This window comes from Otolemur garnettii, unplaced genomic scaffold (genome assembly GCF_000181295.1).
Source record: "Otolemur garnettii isolate 467f Iridium unplaced genomic scaffold, OtoGar3 scaffold00252, whole genome shotgun sequence".
Taxonomy (NCBI): domain Eukaryota; kingdom Metazoa; phylum Chordata; class Mammalia; order Primates; family Galagidae; genus Otolemur; species Otolemur garnettii.
The window spans coordinates 900317-918137 of record NW_003852647.1 but is presented as its reverse complement, the minus strand read 5'-3'; the positions used below and the strand labels follow the sequence as shown (position 1 = coordinate 918137).

General features: G+C 39.4%; 1 protein-coding gene across 1 annotated transcript in view; it reads right to left on the bottom strand.

Moving 5' to 3' along the window:
• Window positions 1-17821, bottom strand: part of ADGRG4 (adhesion G protein-coupled receptor G4) — a 187172-nt gene that overhangs the window by 137858 nt on the left and 31493 nt on the right. Inside the window, exons 3-5 of the mRNA XM_003802663.2 lie at window positions 4412-10069; window positions 3341-3435; window positions 1345-1409 (exon numbers count right to left, since the gene is read on the bottom strand). Of these exons, the coding sequence (XP_003802711.2) occupies window positions 1345-1409; window positions 3341-3435; window positions 4412-10069 (5818 nt within the window). The remainder of the gene's footprint in view (window positions 1-1344; window positions 1410-3340; window positions 3436-4411; window positions 10070-17821) is intronic.

Sequence of the window (17821 nt, the reverse complement as noted above, 5' to 3'; positions counted from 1 at the left end):
TTTAAAAATCAGCCTATCATGCCATAACAGAGTCATCCCTATTTTTCAAAGGGCTTCTTCTGGATTCCTTAAACAGAGGACAAGTATATGTGCAAGGCAAGAATAGAAATATTTCTTAGGTGATGAAGTGCCTTTTCCATGGTTTTTGTGATACCACTCAATACCTCCCATTTCATTATACTCACCTCTGGAAATCCGTGCGCCAAGCAAGTCTTAGACTAGTCAACCTTATCACTTTAAACATTTCAAGTTCCCTTTGGAATTTCCTTTTTTTTTGCATATATATATATACACATACATATTTATTATATATTTATTATTATATTGTAATATCACACAAGTACACACACATTCCTCCAGCTTCTGTCTGTTTTTAGATGTTTTCTAATTCCTCTAACTGGTTCTTTATATTTTGTCTAAACTAAAAAAATTTTTAACTGGGGAAGAATCTATTTGTTTTAAGCTTGGATTTTTCTGTCATATTTAGTGATTTGTTTATTTATATACTTTTATTTCAGATTAATATAAGGGTATATATAATTAGGTTACATTGTTTGCGTTTGTTAGGTAAACTCCAAGCTATGCTTGAACCATTCACCCAGGAGGTGTGCCATATATCCCTACATTGCACCCATTAGGTAAGAGCTTACCAAAACACCTCCTTCCTCCTGTGTCCCCCTATCCCTCCCTCCTCCCTCTCCTCCCACTTGAATTTAATTGGTTTTTTTTCTCATGTGGAGTTACAATTGTTTATCTATTGGTTCCATATTAGTATCACATACATTGGATACTTGTTTTTGAGTAAAGTATTGTGATACTTTACCAAGAATGCTCTTCAACTTCATCTAGGTAAATACAAAAGATGCAAAGTCTCCATCTTTCTTTATGGCTGAATAGTATTCCATGGTATACATATACCACAGTTTATTTATCTATTCCCTTTGGAATTTCTAATTCTCAAAAGTGCATCATCCAAATATAAAAGGCTTTATAAATCCTCTTGCATTGGCCATCCCTAGTCTTTCACTCCTTTAAGGCATGACTTTTTTCCTAAGTTGCAGAATTTTAGACCTTAAAAGGGCATTAGAGGTAACTCAGCCTAATTCCACTGCTTCCTCTGTTTATTTTTTCTGTGTCGTTCTCCCATCAGTTTTCTACCCTACCGTAATAATACAAAGTTCTTCCTCATTCCAAAGAGAACTTAAACTCAGAAAGGAAGATGCAATGAAAAGTGTGGCATCCCCTAAATCCCAGACATAAACAACGGAAATCCTGTAAGGGTAGGAACAGATTCAGAATGCCCTCAAATGGCCCTTCAACTTACAGTAGATGTCATTCACATACCTGCTTTTAATTTGGATGGCCAGATTAGCAAGCAAAAACTCGCTGTCCTGAAATGCAGAATTCAACTGTACAAAAGAAAAATATATATATACACATATCAGTTTTAGTGTTCTTCTCCTCTATTTTAACAAAGTTACCTGGGACAATGTGACCATTAAGACACATTAATTACTGCAGCAGGATGAACACTTCCATCTGCTCCACTCAGTTTTTTGATTCACATTTTACCCACTGTTACGGGCTAAATTATATCTCACCTCACATTCAAATGCTGAAGCCCTAACTGCCATGTTATATTTGGAGATAGGATTTATGAAGATCATTAAGGTTAAATGAAGTCATAAGGATGGGGCCCTACTCGAATAGGGTGGATGTCCTTATAAGAAGAGGAAGAGAGACCAGAGATGCATGTGCACAGAGGAAATATCACATGAGGACACAGTAAGAAAGTGACATCTGCAAGCCAAGGAGAGCAGCTTCACCAGAAACCAACCCTGACACCTTGATCTTGGACTTCTAGCCTCCAGAACCATGAGAAAATAAATATCTGTTGTTTAAGAACCCTGTTGGTGGTATTTTGTTATTGCATCCTGAGCAATACATCCACCCATTTTTTTTTTTTTTTGAGACATAGTCTCACTCTGCTGCCCTGGAGAGAGTACCATGGCATCAGCTCACAGTAACCTATTGGGCTCATGTGATCCTGTTGTCTTAGCCTCTCAAGTAGCTGGGACTACAGGCGCCCACCACAATGCCTGCCTAGTTTTTCCATTTTTAGTAGAGATGGGGTACTCACTCTTGCTCAGGGTGGTCTCAAATTCCTGAGCTCAAGCATTCCTCCTGCCTCAGCCTCCCAGAGTGCTAAGATTACAAAGGATTACAGGGGTGAACCACCTCGCCTGGCATACCCACCCATTTTCCAAGCACTTATAATCCTGTCATATATACTTGGAAATATGTGCTGAAAAGGAGAGAAGGCAGACAGATATGATCATTCACTGCTGGGGGTGCAAGTTAATATTACCTATCTGGGAGGCCATTTAGTGATAGCTATTAAAATGTAAAGTGTTTCTTTCCTTTGGTCTATCAATTCCAATTCTAGGAATCTATCCTCTAGAAACACTCAAGTGCCCTAAAAACTATTGCAAGGGCATTGCTTTCAGCACTGTTTCTAAATAGAGAAAAAAATAGAAAAAACACCAAGCATCCACGGATGGCTGTCTGGATTTAAAAAACACTACATCAAACAATGCAGCAAAAGTCTATGTATCTATAGTCACCAGCATGAACAGGCTCTGACATACATGGTGAAGCAGAAGCAAACAAGCAAGCTGAAGAATATACTTGGTATAATTCCAGTTATTTTTTGAAAAGAACACACACATATCAATGTTATATATTGAAGAAATCTAAATGAATAGATCTGAAACTATTAAGAGGAGTTTAAACTATTAGCATGCAGAAGTATTAGGGAGGACGTGTATTAATACTTTTGGGGTTTTAGATGTCAATGTCTGAATTTTTCTACAGAGAGTATGTATTTGTCTTGTGATCAGAAAAAGCATCAGGGTAAATAAAACATTCATTGTGCTGGAGATATAAAAAAGTATGAAATGCAGGAAATAAAAATACTTAAATGAAATGGCATAGACTTTGCTTTCACTGCTTTCCTACTTTTACCAAATAGGAAAATTTGGCAAAGGCTCAGAATTTGTGTCAGTGGAGAGGAATGTCCAAGTGAAAATAATAACAGCCCATAAAATATTTCAGCATTGGTACTATGAAAGAGACATTTCCTACATCCTCATGGTGTTGGTTACAGAATAGAAGATTTGCAGGAAAAAAACAAACAAACCAATTACCTGTGAAATGGATTATTGGTAGAAAAAAGTAAAGCCTAGTTTTAATCTACTCAGTCTTTGTCTCGTGTGTGTGTGTGTGTGTGTGTATTCACATATGTTTAAATGTACCACAGATATTCAAAATATTGTTTTACCCAATTTTTTGTGAATTCATTTATAACCCTGGTAGTAAGGATCCTTGGCTCTTCATCAAAGATCAAGAAGCTCATTTCAGTATTGTAGAAAGAAACTGTAATTAAAAAGAAGGAGGTTAATTTCATTCATTTACTTTAAAAGATTTGACCTCTCTAAATTTGGTCAAAAGTGCTCTCCAAACGATGATGTCTCATTCCTAATCTTTGCTTAATTCAACACTAAGGTCAAGAACTAGTCTTTTCACCTCCACATCAAAACACAAAACAGGATGTTACCATCTTATTTTTGCTTTGTTTAGCTATTTCTCTGATTTCTACACAGTTGATAGACATTCTGCAAATCCTCCAATTTCTCCACTTTTATCGGTCAACAGATTTTCAGTCTATCCAATGGTCAAGCTGGACATTATCTCACAAGATTCCTTGCCCTGAGAAAAACTATATTTTCTTCCTATTCCTTCCTTTCTGCTTCAGGCTCTTCTCTACTTATTTTTCTCTTACTCTTGTATATCCTATCACATTTCTATTTTAGAATGTTAGAAATTATACGAACATTCAAAATTTGAACAATATGAAAGCCAGCTATTTCCTGGCCATGGATAAGTTTTCCTAGTCACCAGGAGGTGGGGATTGAAGAAGGCTGAGACCTGAATAAGAGGAATTTAAGGGACAGAATAGGACATATTCTGGTGTTTTCTGGTGAGTGGTTAACATGGTCAAACCTAAGACCATATGATCTTCTCACTGGGAAGAGGTGAGGTTTCTAGTCCCTACTCACATTGACAGAATCAGAGTCAGGACATTGAGAATAAAATGAGTAGAAAGGAGGCTTAGAAATTGTCTTACAGAATGAAAAGATACCTTTGCACTGTATTTCAATAAAGCAAAGACAAGAAAGATGACTAGAGAATTCTGTGTTTGGACAAAGTATCCACTGTCTTAAGGAGATAAGAAACACTTGCACCCTTCTTCATTCTTTTCTGCCTTCAGAGAACTGGTCACCTTGGAAAACACGTAGTTTGTTGTGTGCACATCTGTTAGGGATATGCTGCATGCATTGTGAAGCAGTACCTGTGGACTCAGCAGCAATAAGTGAAGTTGATGCTTCTATAGATACAAAGGAAGGTGTGGTGTCCAGCCAGCTTGTCTCAAAAGAGGAAGATACTAGTAAAGACACAGTTGTTGTAGAAGGAGGTGTTATTCTGGTGAATATGAGTGGAAATGAGACTCTAGAAGCTTTGGATGTGGTAGTGATCACATTTAGGGAGTCCGGTGTGGGCTTAGGAAAAATTAAAGGAGGGTGGGTTGATGCAGCTGGAATTCTGCTCCATTCAGATGATACTGTAGGCCTACACAGAGGCATGGAACCAATAGATACAGTGTGTTTGGTTGTAGAAGGTGACATACTCATTCCACTAAGAGATGGAGGTTGAGACACAATCTTGGAGTTGGTAGTCACTGAGGTTCTGAAGGATGTCTCAGGGGATGTGGAAATGTATATACTGTCATCTGTGATTTCTATAGGCATAGGGAGAGAAGTTGGGAAGCTAGTAGTGATACTACCCATTGGAGGTGTAGGAGTGGTTTGGGTGGGTATGGTGCTTACAGTAAGAAAAGGTAGTGTTGTAAAGTTAGTGAATGGATGTGCTGGTGTTGTGTCAGAAGTCAGAAATGTAGATTTTGACACTTCTATTGGAGAAGAAGTTATAACATGAGGAGCATTAGATACAGTTGCCAGAGGGAGACCTGAAGGGAGATTAGATAAGAACCAAGTCAGCGTGGGTGAAGTAGTAGCCTTTGAGAGTACAGATTGTGAAATGGTACCAGAAGGAGTTGATGGCAGTGTGGTCCCAGGAGTTACAGATGTAGTTGTTTTCTCAAATGTGGGCTGAATGTCAGTCAAAGTGGTAGGGATAGCTCTTGAAGATGTTGCTAATGAAGGATTCCCAGAAAGTCCATAGGTAGGAAGAATTCCTGTGGTGGGAACTGATGGCAATGCCATAACATCTCTAGATACTAAACCAGTCTGAGAGGGTGTGGATGTTGACAAAGGTCCAGGAACAAGGTGTAGAGTCTCTGTTTCCATCTCAATGGGTGTAGGTCCACGAGTAGTAGTGGATATTGGAAACTGAGAACTTTTAGCTGTCAGTGTCTTCCAGGAAGTTGTAAACAGAGATTGGGTGTTACTAGATGTGATTCTTGTTCCCAGAACTGGAAATTCAACCATTTGGGATTTAGGAGGAGCAGAGGTCTTTACAGTGGAGAGTTTGGTTTCAGTACTATGAGATGAGTAAGGAAATGATTTCAAGGAGAGTGGAGTTCCACTGGATGGAATCCATGTAGGATATGAAACAGGGGTATTCACAGACTTGGCACTTTTTGTTAGTCCACTTGTTAAGGAAGTATTTTCTGATAAGGAAGTCATCTTTTCTGTATCAGAAGAAACATAAGTGGTAGTAGCTTTTACAGTTTTTATGGGCCCAGGAGTGCTCTTAAAGCTAGTCAAAGATGGGGACACCTGAATATCCAATGAGGTATGAATGTTATCTGAAGGAGTAGGTGAACGCATATTTTCAGGAACAGTGGTCCTGAAAGAAGTATTTGTTATGGCTGCCACTCTACTACTGCTTATAGCAGGTGGGGAGCTGCTAGTAAGCCCTGCTAATATTCCCAGAATTGTAGTCTCAGCTCCTTGTGATGAGTGTTGAGTTGTTGATAGGAATGGTGAAAATGTGGTCTTTGGAATGGAGAAAATAGCTTCAGTGTTCTTAGAACTATATAGATAGGGGGGAGTGGTGCTCATAAATGGAGTCACTGCCCCAGCCATAATAGTGGTGGGAATGGGTTTCACAGAGGAAAAAGTTGGCTCTGGTGGAGAGGAAGAGGATGGAGGTGTGATCCTCAAAGATACCTCTATCATTTCTGAAGTAGTGAGAGTAGAGGACACCATTGTGCTTTTTGAAGTAGGCTCAGCATATGTCATAGGTGTGACATCCAATGTAGCTATTTGTGTGGTCATACTAGGCCTAGGGGTAATTGAAGACAATAATGACCCAGCTATTGTGGAAGTGTCAGAAGAAACTGGTACAGATGAGAAAGAGGGATCATTAACTGACATTGAGGGCATCTCAGACATAGACCCAGAAGTGGCTAGAGAGGGACTTTTCAGACTATCTGGATGTGTTGTTTTAGAAGACTTAGTTATTAGTAATGTGGGAATCTCAGGAACATTTTTGGAGGTAAAGGCAGTGATGTTAACTGGCAATGAGGACATCTGGTGAATAGGTATGGATGTTGCCATAGAAGTTTCTCTAAGAAGTGTTGTAGGTACATTTGAAACAGAAAGGGGTGTAGTGATTCTGTCAGTGGAAATCACTGGAAAACTGGCATTATATAGTCCAACTGTGGAGAGAGATGAGAACTCAGGGAAAGTCTGTGTGCTTTCTGAAATTGAAGAGGCAACAGAAGTCACCTCAGCCTGTGTCCTAAGTGAAGGCAAATGTGAAAGCATTGTGTTGATGTTCACAGGATTTGATGTTCTGGTTGTCTTGGAAGTTGTGTTATCTGCAAATGAAGTATCCCACTGGTATGAGACAGGGTAAGTCACTGAGGTGGAGCTTACTCTCACTTCCACAGTCCTGGGAGTATATACTGAAAGGTCACTCATGCTTTCTTTTTCAGGAGGCAAAAAAGTGGTGATTGTCAGATCTTTTGAAGGAAGTTCTGTTTTTCCAATATTGGTAGACATTTCTGAAATGTGAATACCTTCCGTATTATGCAAGGTCAAGGTAGATGTGGTCTGTGTGTTTCTGGAAGTGGTAGATGAAGCTGAATTCTCATCCGGTGGAGTCCTAAGTGGAATTTCTGATGGTGAATGTGTTTGGTGGTTGGGAATTTTTGTGGTCTCAGAAAATCCTGTGTCTGTCATTTCCAAGGATGAAGTACTCTGGGAATATGAAATAAAAGAATTTTCTAGGGGGAACATTTCTGTCACCTTCATAGTACTAGGAGTTTTTGCCAGGAAGGTAGTCATTTGGTCTTTGTCAGAAGGTGAGATAGAGGTGCCAGTCACCAACTGGCTGGAGATTGATGTGTTTACAAGATCTGTGACAGATTGAGAAATGTGACCATCTACTGAGGTAGTAAACTCATGTGCAGAGGTATGTGAGAGCATGGTCTCATCAACAATAAGGGTCTCTGTGGTTCTAGTAGTCATGCTAACAACATCTCCACCAGCACTGAAAGTATATGGAAAACTGAGAGCATAGGAAGATGTCTTTTCCATTTGAGACATGGGTTGAGTTGCTCCTGGTATAGATAGAGTTGAGATGACACCAGTGGAAGAAGCAATAGGAATATTGTTAGAGGGAGATTTCGAGCAGGCAAGACTATGTGTGGATGGTGTTACTCTGTCAACTGAGGTGGAGGGAGGTGTGGTCTCAGCCTTAGCTGTCACAGGAGTAGGGGTCTTCAGTGAGGGAAGTGGAGTATCTGTCAGAGAGGGAACTGCTGTGGGTGTCATTCTGAAAGAGATCACTGTGGCCTCTAAAGTGGTATGAATTGAGTCTCTGTGGGTAGGCATGGTATCACTGGTCATAGAGGCAGTCTGATCCAACAGTGGTAGCAATGCTGTGGTCACTGTAGTTGATGACGGATTTGACACATCTGTGAGCACAGATGTAGAGAAAGCCCCGGCCAGTGTAGAAGGCTCAGACATGGTCCCCTCAGTCTCCTTAGACACCATAGCAGAGACATTAACTGGCAGGGAGAATATATGTGTAACAGGCATAAGGGTTGCTGAGGAATGAGCAGCTGTAGGCTGTGAAAGCAAGATACTGTCAGACAAGGACATCGTTGTCATGTCTGTAGGAATAGTGGAGAAACTTATCTCCGATGTCCTTGTAGTGGAAGCAGTAGCATTAAATCTTTGCATTGTTGTAGACTTTGATACAGAGACTGTTGGATCCCCAAAGGTCACTGTGCTATTTGTTTCTATTTGTGTAGTTCTGGAAGCATGTTCTTCAGTAGAAAAATTTGGTTTCATGTCAGCAAGAGTAGATATTGTGTCTACTGGTGAAATAGCTGTCTCCCCTGGCATTGTATGAAGTTCATTTACAGCCACTGTGGACATAGGGATGGTTTTTAGAAGTAAGGTAGTAAGTTTAAACTCAGGCAAATTGGTTACAGATGTGCTTCCAGAAACTGTGGAGAAATTAGCAAACCATGGAGATGTCAAGTTGGGTAAAGGTGCTGTATAACTGGCTGTAGTAACATTGATGGTAGTGGTAGCTTCACTTTCTGTGGCTGCTTCCGGTGGAGTGATAATATTAGTAGTTGTGGATGAATGTTGTGTATTACTCCCATGAAATGCTGATGTAAAAGTTTCATTGGGCACAAATGTAAGTATGGTGGTTGTATTCATAGATGTCAAAAGGGCCTGGTCAGGCCTGGAAGTCCAAGTGGTCTCATTGGTGGAGAATAGATAGCCAGCTTCAGATGTGGGAACTGACTCAGATACCATGGATTTGGAAGCTGATCTACTAGAAATCAAAGTATGCATGTCTTCACCAGCTGTGGGTGTATTCTGGGTATGTACTGGTCCTGTGATTGTGGGGGAAAGCGTAGTTTCAGCCATTATAGGTGTATGTGTGACTCCAGAAGTCAAGGCTGTGTGTGTAGTTTCACTATCAATAACTGTCTGTACACTCTGAGTTTTAGTAAATGGAAAGGATGTTATGAAAGAAAGGGACATAGAGGAAGTGTCTTTTGGCAAGGAGGTAGACAGGCTATCTTCCACTCCGAGTGAAAAGACATCCTGAAATTTTGTAGATGTCAATTCCGTTTCAGCTGTTCTTAAGGCAGAAGTGGTCTCCATAGGCCTAGTTGGGAGAGTCACTGAATGGACTGTATGTGTTGTTTCCATATCAGTTGTTGCCAATGTTGATGCAGTCTGATTTCTAGGAAATACAGAATCTTCTGGAGCAGCTGTGGAGGTGAGAACAGGCTCAGGTGGGAATACTGATGCAGTCCCAATGTGAGCAGTTGTAGATGAAGTCTCTTCTACTGTGGACCAAGGTACAGTTTCAGCAGCTGTAGATGTAAGAAACTCCTGGCCAGCTGTGGACATAGGGAGTGCCCCGAAATCTGTGGATTTGTGTGTGGGCCAAGATGTTGTACACATGGATGTTGACATAATAGTTGAGAATAAAGATGTTGTCATCTTAATGGCCGACTGGGATTCAATTGCTGAAGTTTTAGATGCAATTGGATTCTTGGTAAATCCAAATGTGGATAGGAATTTTGTACCTGTAGTTGGATGAAAGGAATCAGTAGCCTTGCCTTCAGTCATTTTTGTTGTCCTTGTGCTTTCTAAAGATGGAGAGTTAGTTATTTTCATGGAATTGGTGGTAATGTCTGTAGATGTACTCTGGATAGGCAGAGCGACAGATGCTGAAGTAGATAGAACATCTGCTGCAAATGTTGCTGTCTCCGCTACGAATGTCTTAAAATTTTCTGGTGCAGTCGCTGTTTCCAGAGGTGGAGATGTTGTATTGGAACACGACAGGGTGGTATAATCAGTAGCAAATATAGGCATGCTTTTAGGCAACACTGTAGAGGAATTGGCAGTGCTTTGTGGCTTTAATCCAGTAATTCGGGCTGTAGTTGTTATATCTATTTGTGGTGAAAGAGTTGTATTTGTTTCTTGAATTGTCACATTTTCAGAAACAACTGAAAAATTAGAAAGCATGTATTACTTTGGATTCAGCTTTAGAATCAGAGACAATTCTTTACAAGTTTATTTAAGTATCACAGATATAATCAAATCACTCGATTACTTGATTTTTCTTAAGATAATTTTCTACTTTCTAGAATCTCTATATGGTTCCCATAATACCCTCGTTAAGTAACTAGTAGTATCTCATTTTGTAGTATCTCCATAATAGATATAAACCCTCCTCAAAGAGGGATGAGGAAATGGGCCAATTCCTTGAAAGATGCAGCTATCAAAACTCACTCAAGAAGAAATAAATTAATTTGAATCATCCTATATCTATTTTAAAAATTGGGGGAAAAAAAGAAAAGAATTTGAATTATATACTTTAAATCTTCCAAATAATATAATCAGCTTCAAGTTCAAATGGAGGTAGTTTTAAATCCTGTCTTCATCACTTTCACACTCAGTATGTATCCTTGCACTAGTTACTTACCCACTCTGTGCTTCAGTTTCCTCCTCTACAATGCGAGGATTATATTAACACCTACCTGATAAAATTGTTGAGACTTAATGAGTTAATGTGCATAAAACACTTAGCATAGTTCCTGGTACACATTAAGTGCTCCAAAAATAGTTAACTTGGCTGCACTTTGCCTTGGTCAAATTTCTATCACTCATCTAAACACTATAGATAGAAATCTTTTTTATTAAATCATTAACTGTGTATATTAATACATTTATCAGGTACAATGTGCTGATTTTATATACAACTTGGAATGCTTACATCAAACTGGTTATCTGGAACCCCTAGATTAAAATTTCTTTAGCAGTAGTAATGAGTTGAAAATTCTCTTTTCATTGGCTTCCATTACACAACACAATCTTGGGTTTTCTCTTACTTTGCTGGCCTCTCCCTTGCAGAATTATTTTATTTTACCTAGCCAAAGCTTTGTCCCAGTACTGCTTCTCCTCTCACTCTGTGCCTTTCCCATACCTAAGACATCGATTTATACCTACATACAGATGAATCTCAAAGTTATATCTCTAGACCAGATCTCTACTTTGAGCCTCACATTTATATAACCAATTTCCTACCTGGCATCATATCTTGGATACCTTGTTAAGACACTTCAAACTCAACATAACCCAACTTGAACTCATTATCTTCTCTTCAAACTGGGTCTTCTGGTATTCCCTCAGTGGATGGAACACCAAACATTCAATTATGCAAGTCAAAACCCTCTCCTTGGGCGGTGCCTTTGGCTCAGTGAGTAGGGCGCCAGCCCCATATACCAAGGGTGGGGGGTTCGAACCTGACCCCGGCCAAACTGCAACAACAAAAAAATAGCTGGGCATTGTGGCAGGTGCCTGTAGTCCCAGTTATTCAGGAGGCTGAGGCAAGAGAATCGCCTAAGCCCAAGAGCTGGAGGTTGCTGTGAGCTGTGATGCCAACAGCCACAGCACTCTACATAGCCAATCTATAATCTCACCCCATGGATCTTAGCTCCTAAACATCTCTTGACTCCATCAATTTCTCTCCATTTTCATCACTTACTGTACTGACCAGCTACTACAGTGGTTCTCAACCTTCCTAATGCTGCGATGTATTTTCATTGTTACAAAGGGGTCACGACCCACAGGTTGAGAGCCACTGAACTACCATCACCTTTCAATCAGACTACTGCAATGGCCTCTCAACTGAATTGTCACTACTCTTGGGCTCCCTCCAGGGTGTTCCATGTTGTAACTAGAATGATCTTTTTAAAATGCAAATATGATCATGTCACACACACACACACATTCACACACTTGTCTCTCTATAGTGACTTTCCATTGTTCATAAGATAAAAAGATGAATTTTTAAATTTATTTTCACTTTTAGTTTTTAGAGAGTAAGCCTCACTTTGCTGCCCAGGCTGGAGTATAGTGGCCTGATCATAAGTCACTGTAACCTTGAATTCCTGGGCTCAATTGATCCTCCTGCTTCAGCCTCCTGAGTAGCCGGGACTGCAGGTGCACACCACCATACCCAGCTAATTATTTTTATTACTCTTTATAGAGATGGAGCCTCACTAGGTTGCCTAGGCTCCTGTCCTCAAGCAATCCTCCCTCCTTGGCCTCTCAAAATGCTGGCATTATAGGCATGAGCCACCTTTCTTGGCAGAAAAAAATTTTAATAGAGCTTATAAAGCTTTATTTGGTCCCTAACTACCTCTCCAGTCTCAATTTATGCTAAATCCCCTTTTTGTTTTCTGCGCTTCAGCTCACAGCCTCTTTTTAGTCCTCCAATACATGGAATTCTCTTTACTACTGAAAGACCATTGCAGGTGCTGTAACCTCTTCTCACTCTTCTTCATCTGATTAACTTCTACTCATCCTTCAGATCTTAGCTCATGCATCACCTCTTTAGGGAAGCCCACTTTTTCTGACCTCCAGACTAGCTCATGTCAGTCTATTCTAGGTTCTTATGACATTTCACATCTCTTCTTTGTGTAATGTGTCACAGCTGTAGTTTTACATTTGTTTATATATGCATATTAATGTCTATCTTCCTCACTAGACCACCATGGGCAAGGACCTTGTCTTTCATTATTCACCGTTTTATCTCCAGTGCCTGGCTCATGGTAGATGGTCAGTACCTATTTGTGGACTAACAGAATAACAGAAATAACAATGGCTGAGAATGGTATGAGAGCAGTGTGAGGACCCTAACCTCACAGCTATGGGAAAGGAAGCATTGACAGCATTTGATAACAAAGAGGCTAAATAAACAGAAAAGAGGCTCGGCGCCTATAGCATAGTGGTTTCGGTGCCAGCCATATACACTGAGGGTGGTGGGTTTGAAACTGGCCTGGGCCTGCCAAACAACAATGACAACTACAACCAAAAAATTGCTGGGTGTTGTGGCAGGTGCCTGTAGTACCTACTTGGGAGGCTGTGGCAAGGGAATCACTTAAGCCCCCAGAGTTTGAGGTTGCTGTGAGCTGTGATGCCATGGCACTCTACCAAGGGTGACATAGTAAGATGCTGTCTCAAAAAAATAAAAAATAAACAGAGAAGATACAGAAATCTCAGAGAACTCAAATTTTGCTTTGAGGCAACTCAGAATAGTGGTGATATTCATAGAAATAGGAAATTTGGGAAGGCAGCCTCACTAGAAGAGAAACACCCAGTCCGGACCTGGATAAGTGGAATGTGAGGTGATGGTGGAACATTCAAGTGAAAATGGTGCATAGTAAAATTCAAGGCTCAGTCATAATCTTTCTCTAATTCAAATGACCCAAAATGAAATCATGCATATTTACCTTAGCAAAATTAGCGTTTTGAATTTATCCACCTATGAAGCAGATTACCTACAATGGTTGTAGGACTGATTGTGGTAGTAGATAATCTACTAATTTCTGTCACTGCCTTGAGCATTAAAATTAATTTATTTGCATATCCAGAATTTCTGAGGTGTGTATAGGATGTTTTTTAGGATTTTGTGGTCATTACCAAGTAGAATTAGTGACACAGAAGTCTATAATAGACTGTATAGATGAATTGATAAAAGTAGGCATACTTATAAAGGGAAAAGTCAAAGTCATAAAAAGTACCTTTTTCCACTTAATTTTATGACCTGGTTTTAATTATCACAGATTCATATTATGTAAGACCTTATCAAAACAGTGGTTTATTTCAGCAGCACGATATGTATTTAAAGCTTTCTGCTTTCAAATTTTTCCACAACTATGAGTCAAAGGAGAATTGTCAGAATCTTGATTTCCATTTTTGCAGAAGGGTTTACATCAGGCAATTGGCTTAGCAACGCTCTGTGAAAGTGTCACCTCTAGCACATTTGAGAAGTGGGTAATTTCAGGGCCTGAATGCTCTAACTGTTGAGATAAAGATTCACAATTCCTCCTCCTTTACCAACAATTGATAATTAAATTACATTCACTTTTTAGGAAAATAATAAAACACCAAACAGCACAAAAACCTAAGTTATCGTCTTTGATACAGCATTCAAAAAGTCACTAGTAGAGTAATCCATTTTGAGTAATGGAGAACTCTTTTAGAAGACAGAGGATGGGAGTTAAGCATGATATTTTTATCAGAGGGCTGAGCCACAGATGTCACAATTGTTATTGACACTTTCAGTAGGCATCTTGAAAAGGAACGTAAGCCTGAGTTTGTATATTTCAACAAATCCCCCATTAAATCACTCCTATGTAAGATTTCTTCCAGAGGGACTGCAGTATCAAAATTTTTTTCTCTAAAGTCTTTATTAATAAAGATTCACTTCTTAATTCATTAAAATTCCAAAATTTTAGAACCAGGTCTTGAAGACTGTATTTAAACCTTTCACTTAGAGATGAGGCCCAGTGAGGTACAATGTTAAGAAAATAAGATTTTCACGGATAAAACATTTAGAGAAGAAATAACACAGAATGTAGCAGTGCCTCAATTATCTAGCACCTGTACATCCATGTTCTTTATTTACATAGAACCACTCCAATCCCAAGAGAAAGAAATAAACAGACTCTCCTTGAAAGAACCAAGGAGAAACAAACTTAGGTACTCAAAGTCGCATTCTGCAATTGCTGGATAGTGCAAGAGACATCAATCACCCAAAACAGTGAAACATAAATTGTAGGGTTCAGCATCATAATGCTATAAACTAAAACATTTAGATGTTCTTGCTACCCCAGGAATCAAAACCCAATGGTGATCCCAATTATGGCCATTCCTTGATACAACATCTGCCTTGAAAAATCATTTGTATCCCAAATAAAGGCATTCTAATCAAACAACGGTAGGTTTGTTTTTTGTTTGTTTGTTTGTTTGTTTTTTGAGACAGAGTCCAACTACGTTGCCCTTGGTAGAGTGCTGTGGCATCACAGCTCACAGCAACCGCAAACTCTTGGGCTCAAGTGATTCTCCTGCCTCAGCCTCCCAAGTAGCTGGAACTACAGGCTCCCGCCACAACACCTGGCTATTTTTTGGTTGTAGTTGTCATTGTTTCACAGGCTCAGGCTAGGTTTGAACCTGCCAGCTCTAGTGTATGTGGCTGGCGTCCTAGCCGCTGAGCTACAGGAGGCAAACAAGGGTAGATTTTAGAACCAAGATCTACTGGAATTAAACATTCTTAAAAATCCTAAGTCTAGCAATTAATTACAATGGGTTATCAAACATATTTTAGGCCATTATTGTATAATATAGGCTAATAGTGAATATAAAATTCTTTGATAATTTGTTTATTGTTGTCTTTATTGTGTTAATCTGTACGTACTTTTGTTTTCCTTAATTTCAGTAATTCAGACTTTCTGTGCACCCATCATTTCTAATGCTTTGCTGTACTACTTCAGCTTCATCAATCTTTCTCTTTTCTCTATATGGTGGGTATTTTTATTTTTTATTTTTTTTGGTCCCTAAATGGTACACTTATCTTCAATGACTTAATGCCTGTCCTTCTCAGAAAAGAAAATGTTGCAAGTGAATGGGGTAGTTACAATGCCAGCCATATTATCTCTGTCATTTTGCTATGCCCTATTTGTCTACATGCACACACACATAAGAGCTTTTAGTTCTTAAGAACTGACATTAACAGCAAATGTAGACTCCCCAACTGAATAACTTTGCACAGACCCACTTTTCTCTACCCTGCCCCTCAAAGCACAGCTATAAATCCTGGAAATGGTAGAAGAGACAACCAAAGGAGAACTATGGATGGTGCTAAGAAGAAAGCAAACTGGTCTGGTACTCCAGGGGTACAGGAATAACATAGTGGCGGGCAGCTTGCCTTTCCCAACCCAACATAAAAAGACAAGTCAGGCCCTGTGTTTCACAATCCCCAACCTAGCAACAGAAGGCAGTCCAAGTATGTTCATTTTTCCCTTCTGTATCAAATGGGAGTCCCTTGACATCAGGCATCCCTAATGCTACCATTACTGGGAACTGATTGAGAGCTCTGCCAAACCATAAGCAGCAGACAGGGGGAGCACTCTTTTCCCTGCCAGGCCTGAGGCTCCTCTCCCTACCAAAGGACACTGGCTGAACAGAACCTGACTGGAGAAGATTATTTGTTACCACTAACTAGCTTGAGAGCCTCCACATCACTCAGACACTAAGGCAAGCAGGCATAAGAGAAAAATGGGAGCCAAAAATAGCAAGTGGCCTTGTCCAGGAAGCCTCTTAGTTGCCACAGTCCTGAGATTTTTCTTCCCCACCCAGAGGCACTGAGGTAGGCAGGGGAAATAAAAAAGAAACATCTAGCAGCAGGTGGCCTGATCCAGGAAGCCTGGGGCAAGATTTTCCTTTCCTTCCCAGAAACATGGGGGAAGCCAAGCCAAGGTGCATTGGTAGAGGATGTCCCCACATCCCTCCCCGACTGAGAGCTATTTGGATGCCTGGCCTGGAGAGACTCTTACTGCCACGACCCAGACAGCACCAGCAGGGAAACGTGGAAGTCTCAGGAACTTGAGATAAGCCAAGAAAAACAAAATAACATCACAAAGACTCTAAAAATTAAGTTGTACTTGGAAGCACAGCTCACAAAAGTGGGCCAAGACCTATGTACTAAACCTAAACAGGATGACTGCTTTCTAAAATGAAAGATTTAAGTAAGACCCCAAATCTCTTAACATAATTGACAAAATTTCCAATCTATAATTTTTTAAATCACCAATCATATCAAGAACCAAGAAAATCACAACTTGAATAAGAAAAGACAATCAGTTTTTGTTAATACCAAGATGAATGAGATGCTAGGATTATCTCACAAGGATTTCAATTGCTTCTCGGCCTTTTGGCCAAGATCAAGTGACAAAGATTTCAACGAAATCATTATAAATTTTTTAAGGCAATTATAAATTCTCTTGAAATAGAGAAAAATCTTAGAAAAGAAATAAAAATTATGAGAAAGAACAGAATGGAAGTTATAGAACTGAAAAACATAGTAACAAATTTTAAAAGACCTGGTAGATGGGCTCAACAGGAGAGTGGAGATGACCAAAGCTAGAATCACTAAACTTGAAGAAAGAACTAAAGAATTCACCCAATCTAAACCATAGAGATAAAATAGACTTAAAAGAAAAATGAGCAGAGCCTCAAGGAGCTGTGGAACAATAACAAAATATCCAATATTGATATCACCATAGTCCTAGAAGAGGAGAAAGACAATGGTGCTGAAAGTGCTTTAAAAGAAATAAAAGCTAAAAGCTTCCTAAATTTGACAAAAGACAAAAACCTACATATTAAAAAAAAAAAAAACTAGCAGTATAATCCTAAAGAAATCCATGGCAAGACACATTACACTTAAAAAGCTAAAAGATAAAGTCTTAACACTAGCCAAAGAGAAACAAAACATTAACTTATAGGGGAACAACAATTCAAATGACAGCAAATTTCTCATGGGGAACAAGGGGGGCAGAAGAAAGCATCGTAACATTTTTCAAATTCTGATAGAAAAGAATTGTGAACTGGGAATTCTATACCCACCAAAGTGATCCTATAGGAATGAAGTGGAAATAAGAAGATTCTCAGATTAAGGAAAACTAAAAGGATTTGCCACTAGTAGATTTACCCTTGAAGGAGTAAGACCTACCTTTCCTAACTAAAGGAAGTACTTCAAACAGAAAGAAAATGATTTAAAACTACTTTGAGATATTATCTAACACCAGTAAGATTAGCCCATATCACAAAATCACAAAATCACAGATCCTGGCATGGATGTGGAGAAAAGGGAACACTTCTACACTGCTGGTGAGAATGCAAACTAATATGTT